Genomic DNA, 14,204 nt, shown 5'->3' on the forward strand with positions numbered 1-14,204 from the left:
AGACAATGGACGTTTCGGGTACAAACCCTTCGTCAGCACAACAATACACAAACCAACGTGGAAAACAACTAAAATATTTATTTATTTTATTTTATTTGTTTTCCACGTTAAGTATGCGAAGCCTCTCCATCTTCACTCTTTCGTTAGTAAGGTTCAGAGTCCGATTTCAGCCCTGAGCGGCGCATGGTTTAGTCATTGGAAAAAAGCTCTTTACTCACATTCTCTCAACGTATTCAGGCGATCAACAGTCTTGTCTCTGTCCGATAAATAATTGCAATGTTATCGCCTATTAGGCGTCATGTCGAAAAAGAGTCATTTTAATCCATTGAATTATTTTAACCCGTGTAGCACTCAGTATTGAATTTATGGTGAAAACTTGAGCCACTAGCCCTGCTGAAAGCACTTCACATACGTATCCCTACCAATATCAACACTTAACATGTAGGACCAGACATGACGTCTTTTATGCAATTTTTGTTTTGTTTTGTTTTTTTTTGCGACAAAGACAATGCTCTTAACGGCAAGGTACTCATTTTACGCGTGAGTACGGCCCGGTGAGAGATTATGAGAAAAGGCCTTTTCCAAGGACTCAATTACGCCCCTATCTATCCCTCGACTAACCGGTCCGAAGGCTAGTTTCAAAGCACTGGACCTCATGGCCGCATAAGTAGACAAGGTCAATCACATTATCTATTTTGGTTAATCAATCAAATTTGTCGATTCAACACAAAAGATCGCATATCAGAAAAAAAAAACTATAAATTTTACCGGAGAGCCAACAAAATATAAAAACCGTTAGCTTCTATATATTTAAATCTATCAAGTCGTAGAATATATTATTTGTGTGATAAAACATTTATTTATTGACTTAGAATCACAAAACCTTCGGATTATTAAAAATTGCGCGTTTGATTTAGGAATATGGCAGTGTTAATAACTCAATTTGACCCAATTACCGATATGCGACCCTTTATCTTATGACGACAGAAATGAAATCACATAACACTCGATGTAACCTTGTTATAACACAGGTATTGACGATAACCGCCAGTATTAGAGAAGAGGCTGATATCAAGAAGATAATACAGGCCACTGTGGACAAGTTTGGACGGATTGACCACTTGGTAAGTAAGTATGAAATGTAACCCTTCGAATCAATCAAGTACTAAAAAATAATTTAAAAAATAAAACTTGAGATTTTTCATAGCGCAATAACCACTAAACGTGCTCAAAGCGCTTTACAAAGGATCCCTAGCCAACAGCAACACGTAAAATGTAGAACGAGACATGACGCCTGTTATGCTATATTACAATTTTTTTTTTCCAACAGAGACAGCAATTGTTGTAATGGAAATGCTCTCAAGCCAACACAAAATATGATCCATTGCAATTGCATCAGTGTTAAATTAAGCCCATGATTGCGTTTAGTAATCAGACCTGCTAATATCTGCACGTTGTCTCGATCCGATAATATGTTATCACTTAATCAATTTGTTATCAGTGTGCTCCGTATGCAGAGTATAGTGGATATTGCTCTGTGTGAATAAAACGTATAAAACTTATAAAACTTAAAACTCTTATTCTTGATTTTTGTTTTGTTTTTAGTTGTTTTTTTTTTGTTTGTTTTTTTTTTTTGTTTGTTTGTTCGTACGTTTTTTTTTTGCTTTTTGTTTTTTTTTGTGTTTTTTTTTGTGTTTTTTTGTTTTTTTTGTGTGTTTTTTTTTTTTTTTGTTTTTTTTTTGTTTTGTTTTTTTTTTTTGGGGGGGGGGGGGGTTATTTTGAATTAAATTCTATTTTTGTATGGTTATATATATATATATATATATATATATATATATATATATATATATATATATATATATATATATATATATATATATATATATGTCTTTATATTTTTTCTGTCTTTATAGGGTGGACGAGGGAATCGGAGGTCGGAAAGTAAATCTGACTTTAAATGGTTTTTAAAATATGATAATTTTGTTCTTTTTTAGTTTAAGATACTATATTCATTGATACAATCAAGAACTACTCATCCTTTACTCCGCAATTCTTAGGTTAGATCATCGGAGATCCAGCTAATAAAAGTGTCAAAATCACGCCCTACTTATTTCTATGATGGGTCTTTCCAGCTGGGTCTTCCATTTGAGACATGCTTCTTTTGTCAGTTAGGTTCGTAGGCAGTGTTGGGAATTCGAAGAAATAGCTCAAGATTTCTGGGTGTTATTTTTATTATTACCCGATATAGAATTAAAATAGCTTAAAAACTATACATAATAGAGTCATTTATTTTTTTTATAGCTTTTCATCTCTGTTATTTTTTGTGTGTGATGAAATTTCATGATTATGCCAAGAAAACACTTTGCAATATCTCTGGGCACACCCACACCATGCAAAGACCAAGACAGCAGTTGCACCCACTAATATATATATATATATATATATATATATATATATATATATACATTGAATCGTGTTTGATACAAATATGGTACGAAAAGTGCTCGACATGTAGCAATGGAGCAAATTATTTTTATATGTAGGACTAACAGAAAAGAATTTCAAAACAAGATACAACCTCCACACCTCAACATTTAGAAACATTAACAAAAAAACATCCACAAAACTCAGCGAACATATTTGGAAATTAAAAGACAACAAACTAGACCACAACATTTCATGGAAAATTTTATCTAAAGCAACAGGATACACACCAACATCAAAACAATGTAGCTTATGCCTGGAGGGGGAAATATACTATAATCAAACACCCTCATGAAGCCACACTCAACACGAGAAATGAGATGTACAATACGTGTCCACATCGGAAGATCTTATTAATCAACTACAAACCGGAACCACTTCAACAAACAACAACAGTCCACAAACCAAACTCATGTAACACACAGTCCTGACGATGGCTGATTAGGCCTGAAACATCGATATAGACTGACTCAAACATTGTGGTAAATATTAGAATAATATATATATATATATACATATATATAGATATATGTATATATATATATATATATATATATATATATATATATATATATATATATATATATTGTATAATAGAATAAAAAGTGATATTCAGTGAAAACTAAAATCAAAACAAAGAATTAATTATTCACTGCCGAATATCAATTTTTATTCTATTAGGCAAAATAAAGATATTATTTAGTGTGTCCAACTGCTATTTTGGTCGTTACATGGTGTGGGTGTTTCCAGAGATATTGCAAAGTGTTTTGAGAATCCGGCATTTAGTGCTATAAAAAAAGAAAAATTTATATAAACAAATAAGCTTAACCAAAGTCTTAGATTGTTCACTGCAGATTCATCATCGAATTCTCTTCGACATGATGATACCATTTCGAGTTGGTTGGTCAAAATTCCTCTAATCCTATATTTTCTTGTTATGTTCATTGTCACAGATTAATAATGCTGCTATCAGTGCTTATGAAGATATTCAGCACTCAACATTTGTATGTATGTCTGCATGTATGTATGTATGTATGTATGTATGTATGTATGTATGTATGTATATGTGTTTGTATGTACGCTCATTTCTTTTGTATACACGTGTAGAAACAATGTGCAAGCGTGTATGTTCGTGTATGGCTGTGTCTGTATTTGTAAATGTGTTGATGTTCATACCATGAACCAAACTGAGCATTGTTTACCTCACATGAATTGCCTTTAATTTGGACAATAAAGATTTATTATTATTATTATTATTATTATTATTATTATTATTATTATTATTATTATTATTATTATTATTATTATTATTATTATTATTATTATTATTATTATTATTATTTGCGTCTTTCGATGCTGTAATTGCCACCAACCTAAGGGCTCCACTATTCTTATCTAAAGAAGCGTTACCCTACCTCAAAAAGACCAAAGGTTAGTCTATTTCCAACAAAATATATTTTTGGATAACATATTTTTCTTAAGTTTGTATTATCTTTTTTTTTATTAATTGACATTCCTTATCTATTCTAAGGGGTTTTTACGGGGCTTGGGGCAATTTCAGGTCATTTCATCGCCAGTAGAAATTAAGATGTAGGGGATCTGAAGTTAAAAGCAGCAAAGTAAAAGTAATAATAATGGGACTGTTTCAAATAGAAGATTTCATGAGCAATCTATCAAGATGGCTATTTTGACATTAACTAAAAGTCCCATCCAGGCACAAGCAAAGAATCCTGCTCTGAATGATATACATTAAAATGTTTCAAAACTAAAAATGTTAATAGTTCATAACAGAGTGATGATTTGCAAGGAAAAACTTCATCTCTCAATAAAGGAACTTTAAATCTTAAAATCTGACTGCCTCCCTCTCAGTCAAGGACCCCACAAGAAAAGAAAAGCAAGCAATTTCAATCCAAGACAAAAACCCGAGCAAAGTGGAAAGGGAAATAAGCGTATACAGAGGATTGGCGAGGGGGGGGGGAATAGAAGTCACAGTAAAATAATATAATTAATAGAATAAATTGAGCTTTTATATAGCGCAATATCCACTGAACGTGCTCAAAGCGCTTTACAAAGGGTCCCAGTCCAAAAGCAACACGTAACATGTAGAACAAAACTCATGTTTTGCGATATTAGGCGATAGGCGATATTACATTTTTTCTCCGATAGAGACAAAGCTGTCAACGGCTAGGTAAGCTACTCATTTTACACCTGAGTACGGTGAGAGAATGTGAGTAAAGAGCCTTTTCCAAGGACTCAACTATACGCTTTCGGATAGGAGGGTCCTGGGTTCGAGCCTCGCTCGGCGCATAGTTGAGTCCTTGGAAAAGGCCCTTTACTCACGTCCTCTCACCGTACTCAGGTGTAAAATGAGTACCTGGCCGTTAACAGCGTTGTGTCTGTCGAAGAAATTGTAATATGACCTAACAGGCGTCATGTTTCGTTCTATATGTTACGTGTTGCTGTTGGTTAGGTAAAGCGCATTGAGCACGTTTAATGAATATTATTGCGCTATATAAAAGCTTAAGATATATTGTTTTTTCTTTCAGTTTTGAGCACTAAGATAATATCAAATTGACTGCAAGGAATCCATTCTATCTTTCTACAGGTTCAATTGTGAACATCTCAAGCGTCAACAGCGAGATTATGGTTAGTAGATTTAGATTTTAAAAATTAAATATCAACTCTTTCCTTACCAGCCATTTTCAGGATTTTCCCCAAAACTTCACACCCAACTAACACAAAAATATATTCTTTATCACTCAAAAACAATAGCAGTAAAGTTATTGCGATACATTATAGTTTCTTTACCAAAAATTCTCTACAACACACTGTGTTTATTTTCTTTAAATTTACTGATGTACAAAATAAAATTGAATAAGATAAATGTTGGTTGTATCGTAACAAATGTGACGATTTTCTTATAGTTGGTAAGGACAGGGTTAAGCAAAACTTGTTTCAATCAGGTTTAAATACCCTTCAAACTCGAAACATTTACCTAAAGCCGAACCACGTTTCATCTGCTCATTATGAATATTGTACGTCTGTGCTAAAAGATCGATTTTTGTGACATTCACCATAAAAGTACATAGTCCAATAATAAATTGTTTTTGAAAAACCAAGGTAAAATTTCGTTTTAATCAGTTTCTATCAGTTAAATGTTGTTAAATAAATCAAAAACTGGCGACCTTCCTCCTATATAGAATAGTAGAAATAGTTTCTCGAAAGTTCAAGAATGTGTAGCCAGAGTATAAACATTGTCCACATTTTTTGCCCCTTTATAAAACTATTACTATAATTTGGATGCAAGATCGTCCGTTTTTTCATTTATTTTTCCTTATTTAACCCTGAGAAACTGATTATAACGATTTTGTCCTTTTTTGTTCCTTTTTTTCAAATAATAGAATATAATATACTTATATAGCGCCCATTAATCCACTGACAAGTGCTCTATGGCACTTAGTATTGGAGAATGTTTATGGTGAATGTCACAAAAAGACCATTTTTGAAGTGTATCGTTTTCTGGTCTGTCATATGGCACTCATTTGGGACATTGATGGAAAAGACACTTTATGAGCATTCTCTCACCAGACTCAGGTGTTAAATGAGTTCATATCCGATAACACTGTTATTTCTGTTGAAAAAAAATTCAACATTTCCTTACAAATTGATATCTATTAATGCTTTTGCCTTACGTCTCTTTGTAAAGCGCTTCGTATGCATACTATCGTGCATTATTTAATTATTGTTTTTGTTTGCTTATATGTAATAAGGGTATGAGTCAAATTGGACCATTTCGTTTTCATATACAAATTGGACCAGTAAATAATCGCTTGATTATTATTTTTTTTTTTTGATAATCGAAACTTTGCCTCTTCCGTTTGCCAAAAGAACAACTAAAACTTCTGCTGTAAAAATTTGTAGTGCTTTTGTTACCCCTGCTTTTAACTTATACATGACTGACTAATATCACATTTGCTTTCTCAATACCATGTGGGTAAAAACGTAAATATAGCTGTTTTAAATTCGTCATGTTATTAGAAATGTTAAAACGTGTATGATGTTTTAATATTACAAAGGTTATTATTATAATTATTATTAATATCATCATCATCATCATCATCATCATCATCATCATCATCATCATCATCATCATCATCATCATTATCGTTAATGTTACTTTTTTATTATTATAATCATTATTATTATTATTATTATTATTATTATTATTATTATTATTATTATTATTATTATTATTATTATTATTATTATTATTATCATTATATTATTATTAATATTCTTATTATCATTATCAATACAATATTCGTGTTCATAATCATTATCCTCATCATCATTATATCATTAAATTTACAACGCTGATCATATTTTAAAAAGAAAAAAAGAATAGAGAGGTGATAAAAAAGGAGACAAAAATTATGAAGCATTATTGGTAATGTCAACCCCCGAAACCACCACTACCACTACCACCATTACCATTATAGTGTTCAAAGTCAATCCTCCTAAATGTATTCTGTTTTGTGTGCGGCTATGTGGTCTTGTGGTATGACACTCGCTTTCGGATCGGAAGGTCCTGGGTTCGAGCCTCGCGCTCGGCGCATAGTTGAGTCCTTGGAAAAGGCTCTTTACTCACTTTCTCTCACCGTACTCAGGTGTAAAATGAGTACCTGGCCGTTAACAGCGTTGTCTTTGTCCGAAAAATTGTAATATCGTCTAAACATGTTAAATGTTGCTGGTGACCAGGGACCCCTTGTAAAGCGCTTTGAGCACATTTAGTGGATATTGCGCTATATAACGCTCTTTTTTTTCACGTTTTTTTTCACACAGGAATACAAGATAGCTGCATATTGCATAACAAAGGCTGGCTTGGAACATTTCACTCGCCTCTTGGCCCTAGGTATGAATTGATGTGATATTATGTGTTCAGGCCGACGTGAACTTTTGGCCATTTTTTAAAATGTCTGTCTTTCCAGAGTACAGCAGTTAATAGATGACGTAACTCAAGCCTTTGTTGTTGTACTCTACCACCGTAGCCATCGTTAACTTAACCGATGGCAACGGTACCATCCGCGTTTATGACTAAACTGCATTAACCAGACTATAAACGTTCAAGGTTACACATAGTTTTGTGTGTTGGTCCGTTACACTTCCGGATGGCAATGGTGTGAGCTTCTTAGACAAGCGCATATTATCAATAGACACCACGCCTGTCGGACAGTTGTTATGATGTAAACAATGGCAGTGATTGGTAAGCATAGAAAACTACACAGATTTTGCTATCGATGGTATGTGTCTTATGAAAATAATCACATTGTTCTACCGCTTGATCAATAAAACCAACTAACCAACACAGAAAACTAGGTGTTAACTTGACGTTTATAATATGTCCGAGAAAATCGTGTGATAACTAGTCACCCATCTGGCGGTATAAAAGCAATAACAATGGGAGAGGTCGATTTCATTCATATTATTGTTTATAAACAACCACCTATGTTTGTCCGAGCATGTGTGAAGGTGTGTCACAAATTCTATGTTCTGATTGGTCAAAAATCTACGGGTTAATAGGTTATAATAACATATCGATCCCCAACATCTTGGAAATTTTCGTAAGCCCCGGTAGTGATTGTATCTTTGCTATCTGATTTCAGAGGTCGCGCCGGACAAGGTCAGGGTCAATGCAATAGCGTAAGTCATTTTGATTTTTCTCCATTGGGAGGGGGGGGGGGTAATTTTTTCTTTTTTTTAATCTTGTTCATTTATTTATTTGATATCTAGCCCCCTTTTCAAAGAGCATAATTTGCATGAAAATCAGAAGTATGTATTGTAAACAAAACAATATTATTGTGTTATATTTTCTATTTTCTGATTCCCCTTTCCACCCAGCAGTGATCGAGTAGTTGCGTCGGTTAGTTCTGGCGGAAAGCACTATCTTCTCTCCAAAGAGTGGCGATCAATTGATATTGTACTTTTTTTTCTTATTGTCTTATATTACTTCCTACATTTGATTTAGGAGACCATGTAAAGACCCATTGCTGTCACATAGTTTCTGCCTAAATTAAAAGTTTAATTAATATTATATAAACTCGTATAAAACTACATTAAAAATGTGTATTATGCTGCTCGAAGCTCAAAAAGCTTTTTTTTTAAATAAAGAAATGAATTACGAAGGCAAGTGATATTATAGCCTTTTCTACCTGTGACGAGCGATTTTCTTTCACTGCGTGATTTCTTTATCATTCGTCAGCGTCTCGTTTCAAAACCACTTCAAACCAAGTGGACGAGACATATAATTGATTAACTCCTCCAGTAAGATAACCAAACATGGACAGTCTTTCTCCAATAAAGCTCCAAATCTTTCTAACGGAAATTTTGGTCGTTAGGTGGTAAACATTTCCATTGTATAACGGAACATTCACTTTCAGCTTAAGGCTTATTTACCTGTTCAAATTGTCTGCCCATTCTATTCATGCCACCTGCTAATTACCTTTTCCAAACAAGTCGCCATCGTGCATATGCCCTGAGGTCCTTGTCTCGTTCAAGAGTAGCTAAAATTACAATTAAGGTCTAGCTGTCCGGTAATTATCCGTTATTCTTTCTTACCAACGCATCTGGATATCATTGGCTATCTAAAACAGGAAATTCCTCTGATTGGCTATTTTCGTTTCACAAAACCAAATTCATATCTGAATCTTATCACACACACGCTAAGAAGCCCACGAAAGAAGAGCTATCCCTCCAATTTCAAACTTTAAAAAAGTTTGTCATCCCTCGGCTGGAGGTAAAATGAATTATTGGTTAACATTCAAAGTGGAACGAGATATTACTCTGAATTCAATTTAATCTAGCATTACTATTATAGTTGTGTGTATATTTTAATTGTGCTATTCCATGGATGTTCGTAAGTTGGAATACCTGTACAAAACCATATCGATATGTATCTTATTTTATAGTTAACAGTTGTTTATGATCTATGTTATTATTTCATTTATATTCAATATGTATATTGCTTGAATGTCTGTACCCCACCGCCAATCGCCGGCCACACATCATAACCTCAATTATAATTAATAAAAATAAATAAAGAAATACCAGGGACACAACCCTGTTAAATTCTCATCATGTCAGATAGCTCGACTGTCAGTTGAGGTTTAATATATATACTAACTACCATTATCATGGAGTAACTGCTTCTCCTTGCCTTTGTCGGCAAATAAAGGCTATTATGATGTGTCGCTCAAGGACGATTCGGTGGCGAAAGACAAACTCGATTGGCTCTAAGACCTTGTTGTTTTAACTCTTAAATTGAAGGTCCTTGTCCTGGCCATTTTCCTGGTCCTTTTCCGTGTCGTTGGAGCACCCAGTTGTGCCGAATCCCTGCTTCCCAGTCCTTGAACAGCGGTAAACCCCTGATGTCAGCCTAACTACAACACACTGTTGTGATGTCCAGAAAACTCTGCAAAGCAGGCGCCAACCCTGGAACTAGCTGATACATTTGCCTCAGTCAAGCAAGCCGGCGGGATAAAGATAAGCCAAACGGGCTTATACCATTTTCAAATGTATTTTCCACAGACACATATGATTATATCAAAGCAAACAAATAAAAATATAATAGATTAGATCCACTCAATTAGAGCTATTCTTCCTGATATTAAATAAATACTTATTCTTTCTATCTTTTCCTGTATGTAACAATCTAATTAAACTTTATGTATAGAATTGTTATTAGTGCATTTGGGCGTTACTATTGTCTTGACTCACTTGTTATTAATACAATTAAGTTATAAGGGACCCTAAGGCAATTCTTAATCACCCCTAGATTAAACCTGAGCCGTTTGTGATATAGGTTGTGTGTGGTGCAGCTGGTAACGTGAGCCATAGCGCGCATACTAGTTCGAATCCAGACCATTGAGCCATCGGTTGGACTCGATCCCACAAAAATAACACTCAACCCGCTACACTACCGTACTCTGTAAAACAGGTATTTAAAATTTTGGCCAGAAAACTCGTCCCACAAATGTCGATCGATTAAAATGACCCTCATATTACTAAAAACTGCCAAACCTGGGACTTTCACGATAACTAGGATTGAGAGTGTTTAACAAGATAAGAGTCATTTTAATCGATCAATATTTGGAAGAACATGTTTTCTGGCCAAAATTTTAAACACGTAATTTATTTTTAGAGTAAGACAGTTTTCTGAATTCCTTCAGGTCAACAAAAAGGATGTCATAATATTAGACATAACACGATGAATGCCAAATGTACACATAGATAATTTGTATGGTTGATGATGGTGTGTCAAAAAGTCGTTTTTCATGACGTTCACTTTTTAAAAAATTCAATAATGTGTTGTTGTTTTTTTTAACTAAGGAAATCATCGTTTTCAATTGATTTATCAGTTAAATAATGTAAAATAAACCAATAAGAAAAGACTATCTAGCTGCAATAAAAATATTTTCTCAAAAGTTTTAAAAAATCGTGTAGATAATGTAGGGTATCAACTTTGTCCACATTTTTTCTTCGATACTGTGAAAAGCTATGACTACTGTAATTTTGATGCTTGATCGTTTGTTTTTTGTTGGTTTTTTGGTTTTTTTTTTTTTTTTTTTTTTTTTTTTTTTTTTTTTTTTTTTTTTTTTTTTTTTTGTTATTTTTAAACTCAAAGACTCTGATGAAAGCGAACGCTTTCCTTAGTTTCTTCAAAATAACTTTTAGTACTAGAGTTTTGGTCGTTGGTCTTTTTTTTTAGTTTTTTTTTTTTTTTGTTTTTTTTTTTAATTTTTGTTTGTTTTGTTTTAGTTTTCTTTTGTTTGTTTGTTTGTTTGTTTGTTTTTGTGGCGAACGTCGTAAAAACGCGATCTTTTAACACCGTCTCATTAAATTTGTTGAATATTTTGTAAATCAGGCTAAACTTATTCATTGTTTTTTATATAAACATTGTCATATATATATGACCTTCAGACCTTCAAATTATCATTACACATTACTATTTATGGGGAGGGCTAGCTACAGTTGGTAAGGAGAAGGTTCATTAAAAATAAAAATATGTGAGAATTTCATCAAGCTACATTGCTATCGTTTTCACAGCCCTGGTTTTGTGGTGACTGACACACTGTTACACTCTTTTCCTGATGACAAAAAGGACGAGGTAATTCTGAATATCGGTTTTACAGCTTATTGTAAAGAGTCGACGTGTACTAATTTGAAGGTCTGATAACCCACTTTGTTATGGTATCAGTTGTAATGGATATATATATATATATATATATATATATATATATATATATATATATATATATATATATATATATATATATGATCTCAATCCAACGCAAAATAAATAAGCCTATAATTGCGCCAGATTATCAGACCTACAAATATGAGCATAAAGGCTAGAGTCCAATGTCATGAAGAGACAAACAATGTAAAAAGTATTTTTCAAGTCTAAATTGAAAAGTTTTTATTTCCAAATTCGTTTCTGTTCGTAATTTCAGTTGTATTTATGATTTCTATGATGAAAGCAGATAATTAGCAATTGTCTTGCACTATTTTTATTTGAGAATCTTGAAAATGTTTCCATACCAAGCTTTTTTCTTTTTGTAGTCCTTCGACGGCATTAGGCAAATGGGAACGGAGTTTATCCCGGCTTCAATAGCGTGACATGGACAATTGCAATTACTTGCTACCTTTAGGATCGGACGCTTGTCTATCACAAAGTATTTTTTGCCAGATCTAACAGAGCCAACTACAGGGAGGGGTGGGGGTGGGCAGGGGAAGGGTGGGGGCGTGTTGGAAAAAAATTTCGATTTCACTCCGGATTGATCTCTGTCCCTTTGCCTGCAAAGCGTGTTTTCTACGAACTGAGCTGACGAGATCCTACCAAGGATTCGGTCGAGGCAATTACATTTCAAGGATTGAAATGTATTGCCTCCCCAAACACTGGGGTTCATTTGTCGTTTTTTTATTCAGGGATGGGGATTTTGCTGATTTTACCGCATTGAGATATTTCCAAGTTTAGTTAGAAGGTCAGTTTTTATAAAAAATGAGTTCTTGTCTTAAATGATTAAATAAACCCTTTCGTACACCTTAGGGAAATATCAAATTATAATTTTTGCTTATGTTTTGCTTTTATGGGTTTTTTGTGGCGGGGGGAAGGTTGTTATATTAATTGATATAAGTGAGGTGGAAAGGGGGGGGGGGTCGGAGGGGAGGATCAGCTTGACTTGGAATGGCCATTTAGTTTTTTCTCAGTGTGCCTTTCGGAATAACTCCTCTGTTTACTTACTAAAGTGTAACACAATCGCGACATGGTATCTGGGAACAATGTACGGGTCGAGTACACTTTGCTGATTTTCTTTTTTACAAAGTAATCCCTGTTTATTTATTATTTTGATTTTAATCACCTCCAGATGGAACAGATGATGAAAAAAGTTGCCATCTCTCAACAACCTTTAGGAGGTGGTATGGATATGGAATCGGTCGCTAAGGCAATCCACTTCCTGTTGACAGACGGAGCATGCGCCATCACAGGCGAATGTATTCGAGTGGACAATGGATATCATATCTCAATGAACAGAGGTATCGGAGGAAGTGGCCACATGGATAACACTGGACTCACAGACCTTCCCACTCAAGAAAAACAAGCGATGAAAAAGTCGGCTATATAGCGTACTTCTTTTATAGACTCATGACTTGACAGAACATAAAATGCATAATTTGTCATTAGTCTTAAAAAATAATTAAAATTACAATTTTTTTGACCAGATCATTTTTACTTCAAGTAACGATCGATTGAAACGAGTCTCAACTTGTCAAAGAGTCTCAATATTAGATTTCTTAAGAGAAGTTGACAGTCTAGGGTTCGAGACCCGCTCTGACCGGCGCATAGTTGAGTCCTTAGAAAAGGGTCTTTACTCACATTTTTTTCACCGTACTCAGGTGTAAATTATAAATGAGGACCTGGCCATTAATAGCGTTGTCTCTGTCAGAAAAAAAAATTAGAATATCGCCGAACAGGCGTCTTTTCGCTTCCTACATGTTATTCGTTGCTGTTGGCTAGGGATCCCTTGTAAAGCGCTTTCAGTGCGTATAGTGGATATAACTTTATAGAAATGCTCCAGTTTTTTTTTAATCGATCGATAATTGCCGTAAAATTTATATGGACAAATTGTGTTAACTGTGCTTTTATGGTGCACGACCAGTAATTAAGTATCTACTTAAATGTCTAAAATAATGAACAAAAAAATTTAACAGATTCGGAAAAGAAAAATCTAACAAAGACGGAACGTTTTGGGCTCAATCCCCCTTTTCAGCTAATAGTATACACCGTAACAACATTAAATACATCACGTAATATCCACATGATTTATTGCTTCTTTTTTAAATGTTTTTTTTCATTTCTTCTCTTATTTTTCTTTCCTTTTTTTCTTTCCTTTTTTTTTTTTTTTTTTTTTTTTTTTTGGGGGGGGGGGGGTATAATCTTTAAGAAAAAACATCTTCATTTTTTATATTTCCATGTAGTATAGTTTGGAAATGTTCAAGATATTTTGAAATTCAAAATATAATCATGATTAAAGAAGAACATTTTTTTGACAATTTAAATTCATCCTTCCTTTTTTTTATCACTGTCGTAGTGAATGGTGTTCAGTCAGAACAAGTTTTACTAAACTTTGGAGTGCCACAAGGCTCTGTTCTTGGCCCTGTCC

At 33.8% G+C, this 14,204-nt stretch overlaps 1 protein-coding gene across 1 annotated transcript in view; it reads left to right on the forward strand.

The window, feature by feature from the left end:
• LOC144978958 (putative oxidoreductase MexAM1_META1p0182) overlaps nt 1-13,966 on the forward strand; it is an 18,952-nt gene extending 4,986 nt beyond the window's left edge. The window contains exons 4-12 of the mRNA XM_078925578.1: nt 1,032-1,124; nt 2,058-2,172; nt 3,166-3,218; nt 3,438-3,504; nt 5,090-5,130; nt 7,327-7,396; nt 8,148-8,184; nt 11,587-11,647; nt 12,909-13,966. Of these exons, the coding sequence (XP_078781704.1) occupies nt 1,032-1,124; nt 2,058-2,172; nt 3,166-3,218; nt 3,438-3,504; nt 5,090-5,130; nt 7,327-7,396; nt 8,148-8,184; nt 11,587-11,647; nt 12,909-13,166 (795 nt within the window). The 3' untranslated portion in view covers nt 13,167-13,966. The remainder of the gene's footprint in view (nt 1-1,031; nt 1,125-2,057; nt 2,173-3,165; nt 3,219-3,437; nt 3,505-5,089; nt 5,131-7,326; nt 7,397-8,147; nt 8,185-11,586; nt 11,648-12,908) is intronic.
• The last annotated feature ends 238 nt before the right edge of the window (nt 13,967-14,204 follow it).

The sequence above is a fragment of the Berghia stephanieae genome, chromosome 8, assembly GCF_034508935.2.
Source record: "Berghia stephanieae isolate SIO BIC M18660-M18661 chromosome 8, UCSD_Bste_1.3, whole genome shotgun sequence".
NCBI lineage: Eukaryota > Metazoa > Mollusca > Gastropoda > Nudibranchia > Aeolidiidae > Berghia > Berghia stephanieae.